General features: G+C 39.7%; 1 protein-coding gene across 3 annotated transcripts in view; it reads left to right on the forward strand.

Annotated features, from left to right (window-relative positions):
* The window catches only part of glra1 (glycine receptor, alpha 1), a gene marked incomplete at both ends in the record, with an annotated part of 112,720 nt that overhangs the window by 22,668 nt on the left and 70,052 nt on the right, over positions 1–20,000 (forward strand). Inside the window, 2 exons of one of the 3 annotated variants that reach the window (XM_079228283.1) lie at positions 10,264–10,394; positions 18,404–18,442. In XM_079228283.1, the coding sequence (XP_079084409.1) occupies positions 10,264–10,394; positions 18,404–18,442 (170 nt within the window). The remainder of the gene's footprint in view (positions 1–10,263; positions 10,395–18,403; positions 18,443–20,000) is intronic. The other 2 variants (XM_079228284.1, XM_079228285.1) reach the window with 2 other exon arrangements.

Consider the following 20,000-nt stretch of genomic DNA (forward strand, 5'->3'; position numbering starts at 1 on the left):
TTTCATTGGGAATCATTTAAGTGAACCGGCAGATTTGTTTTACATTGATGCATCAGCTGTGTGCATATTGTGTGTGTGTGTGTGTGTGTGTGTGTGTGTGTGGTGTTATTGACTGTTAAAGCTGGAGTCATTGTATGTGCGTGGGCTGAAGGTGGAGCACTGTGCAAAGAGCTTGATGAGGTCATGAAGGTAAAGAAAGTAAAGAAGGTAAAGAAGTTACAGATAAATAATGTAAAGAAGGGAAAGATAGAGTGTAAAAAAGGTAAAGAAGGTAAAGAACACAAACAAGATAAAGATAAATGAAGTAAAGAGAGTAAAGAGGGTAGAGATACTTAAGAAGGTAAATGAGGTAAAGGAGGTAAAGATAAAGAAGGTAAAGATAAAGAAGGTAAAGAGAGTAAAGGAGGTAAAGAAGTTAAAGATGAAAAAAGTAAAGAAGGTAAAGAATGTAAAGATGAAGAGAGTAAAGAAGGTAAAGAAGGTAAAGATGAAGAGAGTAAAGGAGGTAAAGATGAAGAGAGTAAAGGAGGTAAAGATGAAGAGAGTAAAGGAGGTAAAGAAGGTAAAGATGAAGAGAGTAAAGGAGGTAAAGAAGGTAAAGAAGGTAAAGAGAGTAAAGGAGGTAAAGAAGGTAAAGAACGTAAAGAGAGTAAAGGAGGTAAAGAAGGTAAAGATGAAGAGAGTAAAGAAGGTAAAGAGAGTAAAGAAGGTAAAGAAGGTAAAGATGAAGAGAGTAAAGAAGGTAAAGAGAGTAAAGGAGGTAAAGAAGGTAAAGATGAAGAGAGTAAAGAAGGTAAAGAAGGTAAAGATGAAGAGAGTAAAGGAGGTAAAGAAGGTAAAGAAGGTAAAGAGAGTAAAGGAGGTAAAGAAGGTAAAGAACGTAAAGAGAGTAAAGGAGGTAAAGAAGGTAAAGATGAAGAGAGTAAAGAAGGTAAAGAGAGTAAAGAAGGTAAAGAAGGTAAAGATGAAGAGAGTAAAGAAGGTAAAGAGAGTAAAGGAGGTAAAGAAGGTAAAGATGAAGAGAGTAAAGGAGGTAAAGAGAGTAAAGAAGGTAAAGAAGGTAAAGATGAAGAGAGTAAAGGAGGTAAAGAAGGTAAAGATGAAGAGAGTAAAGAAGGTAAAGAGAGTAAAGGAGGTAAAGAAGGTAAAGATGAAGAGAGTAAAGAAGGTAAAGAAGGTAAAGAAGGTAAAGATGAAGAGAGTAAAGAAGGTAAAGAGAGTAAAAGAGGTAAAGAAGGTAAACAAGGTAAAGAGAGTAAAGAAGGTAAAGAAGGTAAAGATGAAGAGAGTAAAGAAGGTAAAGAAGGTAAAGATGAAGAGAGTAAAGGAGGTAAAGAAGGTAAAGAAGGTAAAGATGAAGAGAGTAAAGAAGGTAAAGACAGTAAAAGAGGTAAAGAAGGTAAAGATGAAGAGAGTAAAGAAGGTAAAGAAGGTAAAGATGAAGAGAGTAAAGAAGGTAAAGAAGGTAAAGATGAAGAGAGTAAAGGAGGTAAAGAAGGTAAAGATGAAGAGAGTAAAGGAGGTAAAGAAGGTAAAGAAGGTAAAGAAGGTAAAGATGAAGAGAGTAAAGAAGGTAAAGAAGGTAAAGATGAAGAGAGTAAAGAAGGTAAAGAAGGTAAAGAAGGTAAAGAAGGTAAAGATGAAGAGAGTAAAGAAGGTAAAGAAGGTAAAGATGAAGAGAGTAAAGAAGGTAAAGAAGGTAAAGATGAAGAGAGTAAAGGAGGTAAAGATGAAGAGAGTAAAGGAGGTAAAGATGAAGAGAGTAAAGGAGGTAAAGGTAAAGAGAGTAAAGGAGGTAAAGATGAAGAGAGTAAAGGAGGTAAAGAAGGTAAAGATGAAGAGAGTAAAGGAGGTAAAGAAGGTAAAGAAGGTAAAGAGAGTAAAGGAGGTAAAGAAGGTAAAGAACGTAAAGAGAGTAAAGGAGGTAAAGAAGGTAAAGATGAAGAGAGTAAAGAAGGTAAAGAGAGTAAAGAAGGTAAAGAAGGTAAAGATGAAGAGAGTAAAGAAGGTAAAGAGAGTAAAGAAGGTAAAGAAGGTAAAGATGAAGAGAGTAAAGAAGGTAAAGAGAGTAAAGGAGGTAAAGAAGGTAAAGATGAAGAGAGTAAAGGAGGTAAAGAAGGTAAAGAAGGTAAAGAGAGTAAAGGAGGTAAAGAAGGTAAAGAACGTAAAGAGAGTAAAGGAGGTAAAGAAGGTAAAGATGAAGAGAGTAAAGGAGGTAAAGAAGGTAAAGAAGGTAAAGATGAAGAGAGTAAAGAAGGTAAAGACAGTAAAAGAGGTAAAGAAGGTAAAGATGAAGAGAGTAAAGAAGGTAAAGAAGGTAAAGATGAAGAGAGTAAAGAAGGTAAAGAAGGTAAAGATGAAGAGAGTAAAGGAGGTAAAGAAGGTAAAGATGAAGAGAGTAAAGGAGGTAAAGAAGGTAAAGAAGGTAAAGAAGGTAAAGATGAAGAGAGTAAAGAAGGTAAAGAAGGTAAAGATGAAGAGAGTAAAGAAGGTAAAGAAGGTAAAGAAGGTAAAGAAGGTAAAGATGAAGAGAGTAAAGAAGGTAAAGAAGGTAAAGATGAAGAGAGTAAAGAAGGTAAAGAAGGTAAAGATGAAGAGAGTAAAGGAGGTAAAGATGAAGAGAGTAAAGGAGGTAAAGAAGGTAAAGATGAAGAGAGTAAAGAAGGTAAAGAAGGTAAAGATGAAGAGAGTAAAGAAGGTAAAGAAGGTAAAGAAGGTAAAGAAGGTAAAGATGAAGAGAGTAAAGAAGGTAAAGAAGGTAAAGATGAAGAGAGTAAAGAAGGTAAAGAAGGTAAAGATGAAGAGAGTAAAGGAGGTAAAGATGAAGAGAGTAAAGAAGGTAAAGATGAAGAGAGTAAAGGAGGTAAAGGTAAAGAGAGTAAAGGAGGTAAAGATGAAGAGAGTAAAGGAGGTAAAGAAGGTAAAGATGAAGAGAGTAAAGGAGGTAAAGAAGGTAAAGAAGGTAAAGAGAGTAAAGGAGGTAAAGAAGGTAAAGAACGTAAAGAGAGTAAAGGAGGTAAAGAAGGTAAAGATGAAGAGAGTAAAGAAGGTAAAGAGAGTAAAGAAGGTAAAGAAGGTAAAGATGAAGAGAGTAAAGAAGGTAAAGAGAGTAAAGGAGGTAAAGAAGGTAAAGATGAAGAGAGTAAAGGAGGTAAAGAAGGTAAAGAAGGTAAAGAGAGTAAAGGAGGTAAAGAAGGTAAAGAACGTAAAGAGAGTAAAGGAGGTAAAGAAGGTAAAGATGAAGAGAGTAAAGAAGGTAAAGAGAGTAAAGAAGGTAAAGAAGGTAAAGATGAAGAGAGTAAAGAAGGTAAAGAGAGTAAAGGAGGTAAAGAAGGTAAAGATGAAGAGAGTAAAGAAGGTAAAGAAGGTAAAGATGAAGAGAGTAAAGGAGGTAAAGATAAAGAAGGTAAAGATAAAGAAGGTAAAGAGAGTAAAGGAGGTAAAGAAGTTAAAGATGAAAAAAGTAAAGAAGGTAAAGAATGTAAAGATGAAGAGAGTAAAGAAGGTAAAGAAGGTAAAGATGAAGAGAGTAAAGGAGGTAAAGATGAAGAGAGTAAAGGAGGTAAAGATGAAGAGAGTAAAGGAGGTAAAGAAGGTAAAGATGAAGAGAGTAAAGGAGGTAAAGAAGGTAAAGAAGGTAAAGAGAGTAAAGGAGGTAAAGAAGGTAAAGAACGTAAAGAGAGTAAAGGAGGTAAAGAAGGTAAAGATGAAGAGAGTAAAGAAGGTAAAGAGAGTAAAGAAGGTAAAGAAGGTAAAGATGAAGAGAGTAAAGAAGGTAAAGAGAGTAAAGGAGGTAAAGAAGGTAAAGATGAAGAGAGTAAAGGAGGTAAAGAAGGTAAAGAAGGTAAAGAGAGTAAAGGAGGTAAAGAAGGTAAAGAACGTAAAGAGAGTAAAGGAGGTAAAGAAGGTAAAGATGAAGAGAGTAAAGAAGGTAAAGAGAGTAAAGAAGGTAAAGAAGGTAAAGATGAAGAGAGTAAAGAAGGTAAAGAGAGTAAAGGAGGTAAAGAAGGTAAAGATGAAGAGAGTAAAGAAGGTAAAGAAGGTAAAGATGAAGAGAGTAAAGGAGGTAAAGATAAAGAAGGTAAAGATAAAGAAGGTAAAGAGAGTAAAGGAGGTAAAGAAGTTAAAGATGAAAAAAGTAAAGAAGGTAAAGAATGTAAAGATGAAGAGAGTAAAGAAGGTAAAGAAGGTAAAGATGAAGAGAGTAAAGGAGGTAAAGATGAAGAGAGTAAAGGAGGTAAAGATGAAGAGAGTAAAGGAGGTAAAGAAGGTAAAGATGAAGAGAGTAAAGGAGGTAAAGAAGGTAAAGAAGGTAAAGAGAGTAAAGGAGGTAAAGAAGGTAAAGAACGTAAAGAGAGTAAAGGAGGTAAAGAAGGTAAAGATGAAGAGAGTAAAGAAGGTAAAGAGAGTAAAGAAGGTAAAGAAGGTAAAGATGAAGAGAGTAAAGAAGGTAAAGAGAGTAAAGGAGGTAAAGAAGGTAAAGATGAAGAGAGTAAAGAAGGTAAAGAAGGTAAAGATGAAGAGAGTAAAGGAGGTAAAGAAGGTAAAGAAGGTAAAGAGAGTAAAGGAGGTAAAGAAGGTAAAGAACGTAAAGAGAGTAAAGGAGGTAAAGAAGGTAAAGATGAAGAGAGTAAAGAAGGTAAAGAGAGTAAAGAAGGTAAAGAAGGTAAAGATGAAGAGAGTAAAGAAGGTAAAGAGAGTAAAGGAGGTAAAGAAGGTAAAGATGAAGAGAGTAAAGGAGGTAAAGAGAGTAAAGAAGGTAAAGAAGGTAAAGATGAAGAGAGTAAAGGAGGTAAAGAAGGTAAAGATGAAGAGAGTAAAGAAGGTAAAGAGAGTAAAGGAGGTAAAGAAGGTAAAGATGAAGAGAGTAAAGAAGGTAAAGAAGGTAAAGAAGGTAAAGATGAAGAGAGTAAAGAAGGTAAAGAGAGTAAAAGAGGTAAAGAAGGTAAACAAGGTAAAGAGAGTAAAGAAGGTAAAGAAGGTAAAGATGAAGAGAGTAAAGAAGGTAAAGAAGGTAAAGATGAAGAGAGTAAAGGAGGTAAAGAAGGTAAAGATGAAGAGAGTAAAGGAGGTAAAGAAGGTAAAGAAGGTAAAGATGAAGAGAGTAAAGAAGGTAAAGACAGTAAAAGAGGTAAAGAAGGTAAAGATGAAGAGAGTAAAGAAGGTAAAGAAGGTAAAGATGAAGAGAGTAAAGAAGGTAAAGAAGGTAAAGATGAAGAGAGTAAAGGAGGTAAAGAAGGTAAAGATGAAGAGAGTAAAGGAGGTAAAGAAGGTAAAGAAGGTAAAGAAGGTAAAGATGAAGAGAGTAAAGAAGGTAAAGAAGGTAAAGATGAAGAGAGTAAAGAAGGTAAAGAAGGTAAAGAAGGTAAAGAAGGTAAAGATGAAGAGAGTAAAGAAGGTAAAGAAGGTAAAGATGAAGAGAGTAAAGAAGGTAAAGAAGGTAAAGATGAAGAGAGTAAAGGAGGTAAAGATGAAGAGAGTAAAGGAGGTAAAGATGAAGAGAGTAAAGGAGGTAAAGGTAAAGAGAGTAAAGGAGGTAAAGATGAAGAGAGTAAAGGAGGTAAAGAAGGTAAAGATGAAGAGAGTAAAGGAGGTAAAGAAGGTAAAGAAGGTAAAGAGAGTAAAGGAGGTAAAGAAGGTAAAGAACGTAAAGAGAGTAAAGGAGGTAAAGAAGGTAAAGATGAAGAGAGTAAAGAAGGTAAAGAGAGTAAAGAAGGTAAAGAAGGTAAAGATGAAGAGAGTAAAGAAGGTAAAGAGAGTAAAGAAGGTAAAGAAGGTAAAGATGAAGAGAGTAAAGAAGGTAAAGAGAGTAAAGGAGGTAAAGAAGGTAAAGATGAAGAGAGTAAAGGAGGTAAAGAAGGTAAAGAAGGTAAAGAGAGTAAAGGAGGTAAAGAAGGTAAAGAACGTAAAGAGAGTAAAGGAGGTAAAGAAGGTAAAGATGAAGAGAGTAAAGAAGGTAAAGAGAGTAAAGAAGGTAAAGAAGGTAAAGATGAAGAGAGTAAAGAAGGTAAAGAGAGTAAAGGAGGTAAAGAAGGTAAAGATGAAGAGAGTAAAGAAGGTAAAGAAGGTAAAGATGAAGAGAGTAAAGGAGGTAAAGAAGGTAAAGAAGGTAAAGAGAGTAAAGGAGGTAAAGAAGGTAAAGAACGTAAAGAGAGTAAAGGAGGTAAAGAAGGTAAAGATGAAGAGAGTAAAGAAGGTAAAGAGAGTAAAGAAGGTAAAGAAGGTAAAGATGAAGAGAGTAAAGAAGGTAAAGAGAGTAAAGGAGGTAAAGAAGGTAAAGATGAAGAGAGTAAAGGAGGTAAAGAGAGTAAAGAAGGTAAAGAAGGTAAAGATGAAGAGAGTAAAGGAGGTAAAGAGAGTAAAGGAGGTAAAGAAGGTAAAGATGAAGAGAGTAAAGAAGGTAAAGAAGGTAAAGAAGGTAAAGATGAAGAGAGTAAAGAAGGTAAAGAGAGTAAAAGAGGTAAAGAAGGTAAACAAGGTAAAGAGAGTAAAGAAGGTAAAGAAGGTAAAGATGAAGAGAGTAAAGAAGGTAAAGAAGGTAAAGATGAAGAGAGTAAAGGAGGTAAAGAAGGTAAAGATGAAGAGAGTAAAGGAGGTAAAGAAGGTAAAGAAGGTAAAGATGAAGAGAGTAAAGAAGGTAAAGACAGTAAAAGAGGTAAAGAAGGTAAAGATGAAGAGAGTAAAGAAGGTAAAGAAGGTAAAGATGAAGAGAGTAAAGAAGGTAAAGAAGGTAAAGATGAAGAGAGTAAAGGAGGTAAAGAAGGTAAAGATGAAGAGAGTAAAGGAGGTAAAGAAGGTAAAGAAGGTAAAGAAGGTAAAGATGAAGAGAGTAAAGAAGGTAAAGAAGGTAAAGATGAAGAGAGTAAAGAAGGTAAAGAAGGTAAAGATGAAGAGAGTAAAGAAGGTAAAGAAGGTAAAGAAGGTAAAGAAGGTAAAGATGAAGAGAGTAAAGAAGGTAAAGAAGGTAAAGATGAAGAGAGTAAAGAAGGTAAAGAAGGTAAAGATGAAGAGAGTAAAGGAGGTAAAGATGAAGAGAGTAAAGGAGGTAAAGGTAAAGAGAGTAAAGGAGGTAAAGATGAAGAGAGTAAAGGAGGTAAAGAAGGTAAAGATGAAGAGAGTAAAGGAGGTAAAGAAGGTAAAGAAGGTAAAGAGAGTAAAGGAGGTAAAGAAGGTAAAGAACGTAAAGAGAGTAAAGGAGGTAAAGAAGGTAAAGATGAAGAGAGTAAAGAAGGTAAAGAGAGTAAAGAAGGTAAAGAAGGTAAAGATGAAGAGAGTAAAGAAGGTAAAGAGAGTAAAGAAGGTAAAGAAGGTAAAGATGAAGAGAGTAAAGAAGGTAAAGAGAGTAAAGGAGGTAAAGAAGGTAAAGATGAAGAGAGTAAAGAAGGTAAAGAGAGTAAAGGAGGTAAAGAAGGTAAAGATGAAGAGAGTAAAGAAGGTAAAGAGAGTAAAGGAGGTAAAGAAGGTAAAGATGAAGAGAGTAAAGAAGGTAAAGAAGGTAAAGATGAAGAGAGTAAAGGAGGTAAAGAAGGTAAAGAAGGTAAAGAGAGTAAAGGAGGTAAAGAAGGTAAAGAACGTAAAGAGAGTAAAGAAGGTAAAGAGAGTAAAGGAGGTAAAGAAGGTAAAGATGAAGAGAGTAAAGAAGGTAAAGAGAGTAAAGAAGGTAAAGAAGGTAAAGATGAAGAGAGTAAAGAAGGTAAAGAGAGTAAAGGAGGTAAAGAAGGTAAAGATGAAGAGAGTAAAGGAGGTAAAGAGAGTAAAGAAGGTAAAGAAGGTAAAGATGAAGAGAGTAAAGGAGGTAAAGAAGGTAAAGATGAAGAGAGTAAAGAAGGTAAAGAGAGTAAAGGAGGTAAAGAAGGTAAAGATGAAGAGAGTAAAGAAGGTAAAGAAGGTAAAGATGAAGAGAGTAAAGAAGGTAAAGAAGGTAAAGAAGGTAAAGAGAGTAAAGGAGGTAAAGAAGGTAAAGATGAAGAGAGTAAAGAAGGTAAAGAAGGTAAAGATGAAGAGAGTAAAGGAGGTAAAGAAGGTAAAGAAGGTAAAGAGAGTAAAGGAGGTAAAGAAGGTAAAGAACGTAAAGAGAGTAAAGAAGGTAAAGAGAGTAAAGGAGGTAAAGAAGGTAAAGATGAAGAGAGTAAAGAAGGTAAAGAGAGTAAAGAAGGTAAAGAAGGTAAAGATGAAGAGAGTAAAGAAGGTAAAGAGAGTAAAGGAGGTAAAGAAGGTAAAGATGAAGAGAGTAAAGGAGGTAAAGAGAGTAAAGAAGGTAAAGAAGGTAAAGATGAAGAGAGTAAAGGAGGTAAAGAAGGTAAAGATGAAGAGAGTAAAGAAGGTAAAGAGAGTAAAGGAGGTAAAGAAGGTAAAGATGAAGAGAGTAAAGAAGGTAAAGAAGGTAAAGATGAAGAGAGTAAAGAAGGTAAAGAGAGTAAAAGAGGTAAAGAAGGTAAACAAGGTAAAGAGAGTAAAGAAGGTAAAGAAGGTAAAGATTAAGAGAGTAAAGAAGGTAAAGAAGGTAAAGATGAAGAGAGTAAAGAAGGTAAAGAAGGTAAAGATGAAGAGAGTAAAGGAGGTAAAGAAGGTAAAGATGAAGAGAGTAAAGGAGGTAAAGAAGGTAAAGAAGGTAAAGATGAAGAGAGTAAAGGAGGTAAAGAAGGTAAAGATGAAGAGAGTAAAGGAGGTAAAGAAGGTAAAGAAGGTAAAGAAGGTAAAGATGAAGAGAGTAAAGGAGGTAAAGAAGGTAAAGAAGGTAAAGAAGGTAAAGATGAAGAGAGTAAAGGAGGTAAAGAAGGTAAAGAAGGTAAAGAAGGTAAAGATGAAGAGAGTAAAGAAGGTAAAGAAGGTAAAGAAGGTGAAGATGAAGAGAGTAAAGGAGGTAAAGAAGGTAAAGATGAAGAGAGTAAAGAAGGTAAAGATGAAGAGAGTAAAGGAGGTAAAGATGAAGAGAGTAAAGGAGGTAAAGAAGGTAAAGAAGTGCAGACACTCGGCCTGATGGTAAAATCAATGTGTCGCTCAGCAGATGCAGAGCTGGTTGAATGGATGAGAGCATTAGTTGGAATTGGTGCTTTAAGAAAAGGACGCGTGTGTAATACCCACAATGCATTACACTCCTGTCAGCGTGGACTGTAAAGGTTCACTTTCATTAATTTACTTTTTCAATTAAGTTAAATACAACCTAAGTGGTGACGCTGTTTGTGACGTCAAACATGAAAAAAAGGGTCTATAGACTTTCATCAGCAGGTTTCCCTGTGTTTATAAAACATACATGCTCTTTATTATGGAAGCCCATTCCCACCAGTAAAATACAAAAATAAGAGGAAAATGTATCTGTGATAATAAAAATACAGATAGAAAGTCATAATTATGAGATAGTAATCATACTGTCGACTTTCCATCTCATAACTATGACTTTTTATCTCGTAATTTAAATTTACCATTGGGATATTTTTATTGTCGCCGCTAAATTTTCATCTTATTTCTTTATTTTACAGCGGAAATGGGCTTCCGTACTTATAGTGGAAAGTTGATGTTCCTTTGTCTCGTGTGTAGAGTGTGTTGCTCATGTTGTGCCTTAGCAAAGGTACGTTTTGGTTCCCGTTCATATAACAATCAAAGTGAATTGATTATGTTCAGGTAACAACACGACTGAGTCATGTTTGGAGGGCTTTTATTGTGAAAGGTAACCACAGAAGGAGTGGATCAGGTCTGAGCTGCCTTTTGTCAACGTTGAAAGGAGAAATAAAGTTTGATTGAGTGTTGATGAACAGCAGGGCGTACGTGAATACGTCCGTAGCACAGTGATTGCTCGAGGCCTTTATTCTCAGTGAGGAAAGCTCAGAAAAGTCAACTTAGCTTCTTTTTTTTCATGTATTCTCGACAAAAACAGCTGTCCAAGCTAATTAAGCGCATTGGAGGAACACCTCCGGTGTTTAAAGGTCTTGTAAGTGTGAAGGAATGGAGCAAAATGAATCCTGTTGGAAGAGACGTTGACGTTATTGGTAGTTCCACCCTGTAGTTCGGCATCGGGCCACCGGGGGACGCGCTGGTTTCCTGCAGTTAAGCTGCACATCTTGCTGTATATTTAACGTGAATCAAGGAAGTCTTAAAGCCAGTGAACTCAGAATGTTGCTGTGTCATGACTCACGTTCATCTTCCTGTTGTCTTGTTTGTCTTTTTCTCGTGACAATCCGATGTGGGCGGAGCTCTCCGTCCTTTCTGCGTCTCCCCTCTAACACGATGTCGCCTCCCCTTTTTTTGTTTTGTTTTGTCTCGCAGCCTGGCAGCGTCGAAAGAAGCTGCGGCGAGGAAAGCCGCCTCCCCGATGCCGCCCTCCGAGTTCCTGGACAAACTCATGGGCAAAGTCTCGGGTTACGACGCCAGAATTCGACCGAATTTCAAAGGTAGGAGTTGCCGCCGAGGCTCAGCCGGATAAAGACGGATAAAGAATGTAGCCAAACAATATCCTGAAAAAGAGCTCCGGTAAAGTGTTGTTTCTGCATTGCTTCGCCTCCGCTAAACGCCTCTCTGAAGGCTTTAGTCAGGGGCGCCGCCCAGACAGGTTTGTATTCACTCGTTGCACTATTCAAAAAGAAGAAAAGTTGATATATACATTCAGTATAGAGACTTTATTAAGAATTCTGTTGCTTTGTGTTTTTAATCATTTTGGTTGTTCTCAATCTGTCGATCTCTTTCATTTGCCCTTTGCAGTGGTCATCAAAGGTAATTCTACCCACCGCTCCACTTGTTAAATATAGAATTAGGCTACTTCAGAAAAGAAAAACATTATAATTTTTATTTTTATTTTGTTATAAAACCCTCTTTCCTGCACTTCGACCCCCAGCCGCACTAAAACATGCTAGTGGTGCTAGTCGGCTACATTCCTTGGTATCCACACAGTATCCAGAGTGCTTGTTTTGGTGGTAATGATATAATATAAATTTCATATTTAGCGACCTCTCCCTTGAATGGACGCCCTCCCGTGAAGACACATGTCAGAGGTTTCCACAGTCTGGACGTTAATGTGTTTCTATGACATTAGTGAACTGGGGCGACCCTCCATATTCATTAAGAGTTCATGAATAATAATACAAAATAAATCATCTTTCCAAAAATGATTTTGAAGCGATTCGAACGGACACGCATTGGCCTGAGTTCCACTTTGTGTCTTTACTTCAATGTGAACTGATTTATGGCAATAAGATGTGCCTCTTGAGCCTTGTTGCATGTTAAATAACGACTGAGATCTCAGTGCTGCAGAATGGATGCGAGTCATTTCCTTATATTTAGTTTTGGGCAGTTCATTTGTGTGTTCTGAGTGTACGAAATATGAGCGCAGCCTCGTGACGTTCCACCGCCTCCAGCTGCCGTTGCACCTTTATACCTGCAATTATTGTTTTAATACATAAGGGACAGGTGTTTGATCTGCAGAGTTAAGCTCATTCTAATTATGGAAGTAAATCTGGTTATACACACTGAGGAAGAGGAACTTTCCCTCCAGGTTTTTTATTGGAATCAGAGAAAACATTAAAGTAAATATTGATCCTCTGTGGCAATTCCAGAGTTTCACATTCAAGATGTGATCTTTTTGATTTGGCTAATTTGATTTAGTGTCTTTCTGACTCATTTAAATGTCATTTCCTAAACAAAAGAGGGGCGGGCTGTCTGTGCCTCCTCGTCATCCTCTTCATCGTAGCCGGTGGAATCAAAAGGCGTCCTCACGTTTCGTACACTGAAAACAAACCGAGAATCCGACTGCTAGAATGTGCAGCAGTGAACCACAGCTTATGTTGATGAATGCTGCCATGGAGCTTTCTTTTTATTTGTCTTCTTCTTTTTTATTTTTTTGCTGAGCCCATAATGGCATAACCCATTATATGGTGGTCTTTGTGAGCGGGATATCACAGCTCTGGGGTTCAGTCTGTATTATTCAATCTGCGTCCTTCCCGACATGCCAAGAACCTTCGATCGGGCCGCTCCTGCGAGGCCTCGGCCGGGAGGCCATTTTGGAGATCATTTCTGTATTTTCATGAATTAGAGTTCCCCTCAGCAACGACCCGGTGTGATTTACTGAGACCGGCGCTGCGCTGACCTTTTACAAATCAGGACTCAAACGAGCCGACGTGACAGCTTTTTGAATTTATGGCTTTTATGTGTTTTACCGTTCTTCTAACGCGACGCCATAAAGGGAGTCGGGGAAGGAGTCGCCGGCGTGTCGGACGGTAACGACGGCGCTGCAGCCGACGTCAGAGGCGTCCAACGCGGCCGAGCCTTCTCTTGTTGGGGGATGATGTCCAATCTGTGATGAAGACGCTCGTACTGAGGAAGAGGAGGAGGAGGAGGAGGAGGAGGAGGAGGAGTTTCTGTAATCTGCGACGCTAATTGAGTCGGAGGGCCGACGGTTAGCAGGCAGAGCCCGACGGGGCTCCTCAGAGCCGACATGGCGTGTGTGTTTGTGTGTGTGTGTGTGTGTGTGTGTGTGTGTGTGTCCTACCAGCTACACCACTGCATCAACAACATCACATTTATGAAATGAACAGCTAGACAGCTTAATAAACTCTGCAGGGGGAGAGAACTAAAAAGGGAGGCGTTGACGCTTCTCAGTCAAATGATAATAATTCAGAACTAAAACTAACTATAAGTTTAAGGATCACTCTGCACAATGTAATGTTGTACACCTTCAAATGTTTGAATTCCCTCAAGGATGATAATAATATCGTAAGAAGAATGATTACAAATTATAATAATACAAATAATAATAATACTGGATGGAGAGAACTAAATACATGACAAGATTGAACTAATTCATGTATTGTTTAATTGTGCAGAATGATACTTAAAATTAAATAATTGTTACTAAAATAATTGTAAAATTAGTTAAATCCTCATTTTTGTGCAAAACCTCCTAAGGACCTTTAGGTGCCCTGGAACCATAGTTTGAGAAACCTAGTTTGAAAATAATAACAATAAAATACAACTGATCAATATACATTTTGGGATATTGGACAAAGAAAAGTCACAATTGAAGACAGTTTGATGGTTTATTTGAAATCATCCACTCATTGAGAAAAAATGGACACATCAGAAATAATAAATGTGCTTCCAACCTAGTTTACTGCCCAAATAATCCAGATTACTAGCTCCCTAACTAACCAACCAACCAACCAACCAACCAACCAACCAACCAACCAACTAGCTAACTAGCTCTCAAACCAACTAGCTAGCTAGCTAACTAGCTCCCAAACCAATTAGCTAACTAACTAGCTGGTGAGCTCGCCTCTAAATCATAGTCTACACCACAGATGATTGGCTGGGATCAGGGACACATAATATATATATATATATATATATATATATATATATATATATATATATATATATATATATATATATATATATATATATATATATATATATAAATATAAATATATATATACACAATAAGTATGCTCTAACCAACCAACTAACTAACTAGCTAACTAGCTTCCAAACTAACTAACTAGCTAACTAGCTAGCTCCCCAACCAATTAGCTAACTAGCTAACTAGCTAGCAAGCTTGCCTCTACACCACGGATGATTGGCTGGGATCAGGGACACACAATATATATATATATATATATATATATATATATATATATATATATATATATATATATATATATATATATATATATATATATATGTATATATATATATATATATATATATATATATATATATACAATAATTATGCTCTAACTACACACTAACCAACCAACCAACTAACTAACTAGCTAACTAGCTTACAAACTAACTAACTAGCTAACTAGCTAGCTCCCCAACCAACTAGCAAATTAGCTAGCAAGCTTGCCTCTGCATCATAGTCTACACCACGGATGATTGGCTGGGATCAGGGACACACAATATATATATATATATATATATATATATATATATATATATATATATATATATATATATATATATATATATACAATAAGTATGCTCTTACCTCAAGGGGGGGGATCTAAATGGTGACAGCATGATGCTAGTTTTTCACTTCTCTTCCGCCCACGCACCTCATCAAATTAGCAGCAGCCAGTGATGTGGGATGGCGGCGGTCGTGGAGGGAGGGAGGAGGGGAGGGAGGAGGGGAGGGAGGAGGGGAGGGAGGAGGGCGAGAGGAGGGGAGGGAGGAGGGGAGGGAGGAGGGGAGGGAGGAGGGCGAGAGGAGGGGAGGGAGACGGAGGGTAACTTTGGATGGAAGAGATGAGATCCGCTGCGAGCTACAGATGTGCCATCACGAGAGGAAATGACACTGATGGTGACCGGGGGTCCGTTGCGAGGACGAAACAAAAGGGCTTCCGATTGATTTAGCAGGTTCCTCCATCGAGGGAGATGAGAGCAAACAGGCCTGACGCATTCGGGACGAGCCATTTATAATCCATGACTTCATCTGTTCTTGCATTCTCTCCTCCTGCTTTCCCACTCTTTCATTTCATCCCTCCCCCTCTTTGTTTCTTTCCTTCCTCGACACCACTCCTCCCTCCTTCTTTCGCGAACTCAGTCGGGTTTTTCCTTCACTTTTTTTAAAATGTCCTTCTCTTTTCGTCTTATTCCCCCCGCCCCGTACCTCACATATCATCCTCCTCTCTTCCCTTCCTCCTCACACCTATCACCCCCTCCTCAGTATCCGGAGCCTTGTTTTCCGAACCCGCTGATTCGTGAAAAACTAAGTGGACTCCTTCGACCCGGCTGGCGGACAGACGTGGAGCTCACAGGCGTTTAATCTGCTAATGAACGGACACTCAGAGACACGAGCGACTCACAGAGATAACAACGTGTGTGTGTGTGTGTGTGTGTGTGTGTGTGTGTGTGTGTGCACTTGATGAATGGTACAGGCTACAGCTGCGACTCCCCTCGCCCTCTCCGCCATAACCTTGTCCTTCCTCATCACTCAAGCCGAGCGGCAACGAGGACGACGGCCGTGAGCGAGCCAGCGTCGGGTTTCACGCTGGTGCCTGAAAGGACCCTGAACGCGTCGGCATCCGGGTTGTACTCCAGCTCTCCTCTTCTTCGGACTCGATCCTTTTACTTCGTCAAAGCTTTCCCGTTAATGATCAGCGTAAAAAAAAACTCCACTTTGCATCTGAGCCGAATGAATCTTTCTCGTCCGGACTAAATAAACAACGTTTGGCTTCCCCCCTCCTCTTCCTCTTCCTCCTCAGACGGAATACTTGTAACTACACACATGTACACTACTCTGTACTGCACTAGTGTTGTACTACCCCCCCCCCTTCCCTGCATCCTCTTTTTCTCCTTGCCAGGGTCAAACGTGCCGAGGGGGGACTGTAGTTATTAGCTGTCGGAGCTTGACGTTCATTTGGTGTTATCAGCACTTGTTTAATGGCTACTTAATGGGATTAATGTGCATAAGGTAATGAGCGTGGGATGGAGGAATGGCTGCGGGGGGAAGGGGAACAAAAGGGATGGGTCATGGAGGGAGAGAGAGAGAAAGAAGGAGAGAGAGAGAGAGAGAGGTTGCAAATGGCGAACCGACTCGGAGGGATCTGCTTACGACAGGAGAAAAAGCTGCAGATGGCAGAAGTGCGACCCAGGATCTCACGCCGCAAACACGGAATGTTTCCACTAGCTTAGCGCCGGGATATTGATGCTAACGCAGCTCCCAGTGGGCTCCAGCAATGCTCCGTTATGTATAACACTCGCAGCACACATGAATAAGCAGCTCTGAGATACAAACTGTAATATCCACTCCCTCTTATTTATTTATTTTATTTCTCTGAGAGCTACTTTCTGGGAAGATTGCAAACACAGAAATCTCCTCGGCCTGAAGGACGAGCCTCTTGGCTCTGTTAGTATTCTAGGTAATGGCCCCATCCTTTTCCAAGCCAAGGGAATCTAGATGTCGGAGGAGACGGAGACGGACTGTATTGCACAGTGCGAGGAATTTTAATGTCGCCGCAGAGGTGACTCTCTCCTGAGTTATGACAAAAATATTGATCGCGCTTTCGGCGTCTAGCGGGAGCACGTGGAACGGCAAGGAGAGAGGAATGTTGAAGAGGGCGGCGGTAAAAAGGGAGGCAGCTGAAACACGTAGATTATGGAGAGCTGAGAGAGAAGTGATCAAGCCGGTAATTAGAGCGCGTTGTCGAACCAACAGTAAATACCTCACGTCAGTTTTGTTGCTTCTCGATCTAAAGATAGCGAGAACGCCGACTTTCTTTCATGCAGCTAATCCGGGACGTGTGGGTGACTGGCGGCGGCTACGCTACTCCGTCTCCATGGCTGATGATAAGTCTGTAAAGAGGTAAATGCTGCTTTTATAAAAGGGCCAATCGGTCCCATCGCACCTCTAATTACCAGCTTGAGGAAGACGAAAACAAAAAAGGTGTAAGCCCACGTTATGGGAGTGAAAGGCCCGCCGGAGAGGTTGGTTGTTTGCCGCTGCGACGCTATCGCGAAGGCGGTAAGCCGCAAACGTGCACAGGTGTGTTGTTTGCTGGGAGAAAACCAGAGGCGGCAAGAAAAAAAACATTCAGGGTGAAAGTCCCTCTGCTCACTTCGCCAAGAAGTGTGCTTTGTTTCCAACACAAAGGCGAGGCTCCCCTGCAAAGCCGGCAGAATTGATTCTGCGCGGCGCTAGTAATTAGCTCGCGTTATGAGATCCCCCCCCCCACCCCTCCCCGAAAAAAAACAAAGCTGCCGTGTGTTATTTAATGCCAGACAGGTGCTCGGTGCCATTCGGGCCTCCGGGCCGCGGGGCTAAGCCCGGGCTTACCCCGACACGCAGAGAAGACGACGGAAGAGGAGGAAAAATTGCCTTTCGTGGATTCGGGGAGATTATAGAGTTTAAGTCACCTGTCTACAACAGTTCATGGTCACGACGAATACTTTCCATCTATCTTAGGAGCCGTTTCCCTGCTTTTCTTCGCCCGCCGGCTGACAATGACAGATTACAATATCGCTCCCAGACTTCTACTCGGCGCAGTCGCCATCCCTCACAATGGCAGTTGTCAAGTACAGCAAAGCAGGCCGGGCTCCGGTTTACTCAGTTCAATGCGAGGGGAAAGAAATAGGACATCAATCAACAAATCTGAGCTCCGAGAGGAGGGAAATAATTTAAAAAAAAAAGAGAAAAGTCGTCTGCATGTAGCGGCAGGACATTTGTTGGGTCTCGGATCAGAGTTGAGAGGAACGACGCTGTTCATGGTGATGAGATCAGAGGCTGCGTGGCGACATTTCTCACTGTGTAGGGAATTGATTGCAGAGGGAAACGCGTCCGCGGTCAAACACGGAGACGGGATCATTATTTGCTCGGGGAAAAGCATTAAACGTCTGAAGGTCAGAAGGAGCGGGAACACTGGTCGACCTTTACGGGGACAAGAGAGGTTATTACTGGACGATAGGAGGGCTTTTAATCCTCGGTGCTCGAGACGCTGGACGTTTGTAACGGCTGACAGGCGACGTGAAAACCGTCTTTACTTGCTTGAACCTTCGATGAGCCGCTGCTCCTCAATGATGACATTCTTCCGTTGGATATATATATATATATATATATATATATATATATATATATATATATATATATATATATATATATCGACGTCTCTGGAGACTATGAGTTCCCTTTCTGTGGACGTGTTGTCGCCCCACAGGGAAGTGGTTGAAGTTGGGGTGGAAGTAGAACCTTCCGTCAGTCCGATGGGCTCCATTTCACCCAAATGGCGTCAAATGAATGGCGGCCATTTGAAGAGAGAAGTGGGCGATACTTTCATGCATTCCTTCGGGGGGGGGGTTACAGTTATATTCCTGTAGCTCATTGCGAGGGTGAAGGGGGGGTAAAGAATCCATTTTGAGAACTCTGTTTGCGGACCGGTTCATTTCATGCGGGTGTCAAGTCGAATCAAGTGCAATTTCCTTTAAAGGCCGAAACGAAGCCAGTTTGACATGTCGTCTTTGCCTTCTTCCTGCCTTCCTCTCTCTCTCTCCTTCTCCCTCTCCCTCTCTCTCTCTCTCTTGCATCACCTGTAGTGCATTGTGCTAGTCCACTTTACTGGTGACAGAACTGCATTGCAACCCTCCCGCTCCTCATCTCAGTGCATCGCCTCTCCTCTCCTGCCCGCTGCAGTACGGCAGTACGATTGCTCCTCTGTACTCAGACTCGTGCATCCCCTCCTCCCTGCTATTGCCTTCACAGTATGTTGCCCCGCCCCCTTTCCCCTCCCCTGCCAACACTCCCCCCCCCCACCCCCCGCTGGGTGTTTGGCAGCCGTGCGGCGCCGTAGATAATCCACCTTGCTGTCTTGTTGGCTCCTTGATAGATTTAAGCGGTTGTTTTCCTTCACGAGGACAAACAACGTATACAGCTGCTGACGTGTTGTTAGAATTCTGTGTTTAATTCTGATCTTTTTTTTATTAGACCCCAAAGGCTCCAAAAATGAGGCTACTCACAAGAAAGGTACTTTCCTTTTTCTGTTTTTCTCCCCCCTTTTTTTTTTCTTCTTCTCTCCTTCCCCGACCTGAAGGTTTTGTGTTCGTGAACCGACAAAGTGGAGACGGATAAACTGCCTTTTTTGGGGGGTTTCAGTATAATGTAATGTTGCAGTGTTGTTAACAAAATGGTCCAATTTTAAAATGAGAGCATTACAGCGAAGAAGAAAAAAAAAGGTATTTAACAAAACATGAGCAATGTTTCAAGCTTTGATAAACTCATTGTGTTGACGCAGACATTTTTCTCCCTTAATGCCACAAATAATTGTTTCATTAGCGGCAAAACATTCTCAGTATGATGACTCGTCCAAAAACAGCAAATTATTAGCGGTTCGTCTTCTGTTTCCATAAAACTGTTGGCAAAAAAAGAAGAAAATTGGCCTTTTCTGAGATAGTTTTTTCTTTTTTAACTCGGCGCGTGTGTGTGTGTGTGTGTGTGTGTGTGTGTGTGTGTGTGTGTGTGTGTGTGTGTGTGTGTGTGTGTCCTCGCCATGCGTCATTCTGCTGGTCAGAAAACTTCATTGTACTTTATTGACTTTCTGCATGACACACAACATCTGTGTGTAGCATAGAAGCTACAACGCTAACTAGCTCTACTGGGTATCTACTGATAGAGACGCCCAGAAGGACGGAGGCTGCTTTAAGAAGCTGTTGAACATTCAGATCACAAATGTTTTTATTTTATTTCAGCAGATTATTCACAACATACTCGTCTACTGTTGGTGAAGTGACTCTGGTGTGTAGTACAATGTGTGTAGTGTGTGGTATCGTACCTCTGTGTGCTTTAAGATACTGTTTAAGTCTGTTCAGAGCGCCGACTCAGGAATACTTCTATTATATAGTATACAGTATATATTGTAGTGTAGTGTGTAGTTAACTACAGAAGTGCAATAAAGAACTACATAACGTATCGTAGAGCAGTGTAAAACTAAACGGTGCAGTATAATATAGCATAGCATAGAAGTACTTTACATTATATAGTGTATTTATACAGTATATAAGATGCAATACAGCAGCAGTATAGTTGCCTGAAAATCTGTCAATATTGTGGTTTGTAGTAAAGTATGGTACACATACACAACTATAGTATAGTGTAGTTTAAGTACCACATAGTTCAGTACATAGTTAAGTATACTATAGTATATTGCACTATAGTACTGTGTAGTAAAGTGCAGTTTAATACAGTACAGTACAATAAGGTAAAATACATTACAGTAGTATATAGTACTGTGCAGTAAAGTGTAGTATAATACAGTGCATTATTGTATTATATTCATTATTTTACTATAATTATAGTAGTATAGTATTATATAGGACAGTGTAGTGCAGTACAGTTTAATATACTACAGTGCAGTATTATACAGTGCAATACAGTATAGTAGTATATAATGCAGTACAGTATCATATAGTACAGTATAGTAAAGTGCAGTACAGTATGAAAAAGTACAACACAGTACAGTATCATATCGTACAGTCGTATAGTACAGTACAGAGTACACGTTGTACTACTTGTTCCGGTTGTTCTT

Source organism: Taurulus bubalis, assembly GCF_910589615.1.
Source record: "Taurulus bubalis genome assembly, chromosome: 13".
Taxonomy (NCBI): domain Eukaryota; kingdom Metazoa; phylum Chordata; class Actinopteri; order Perciformes; family Cottidae; genus Taurulus; species Taurulus bubalis.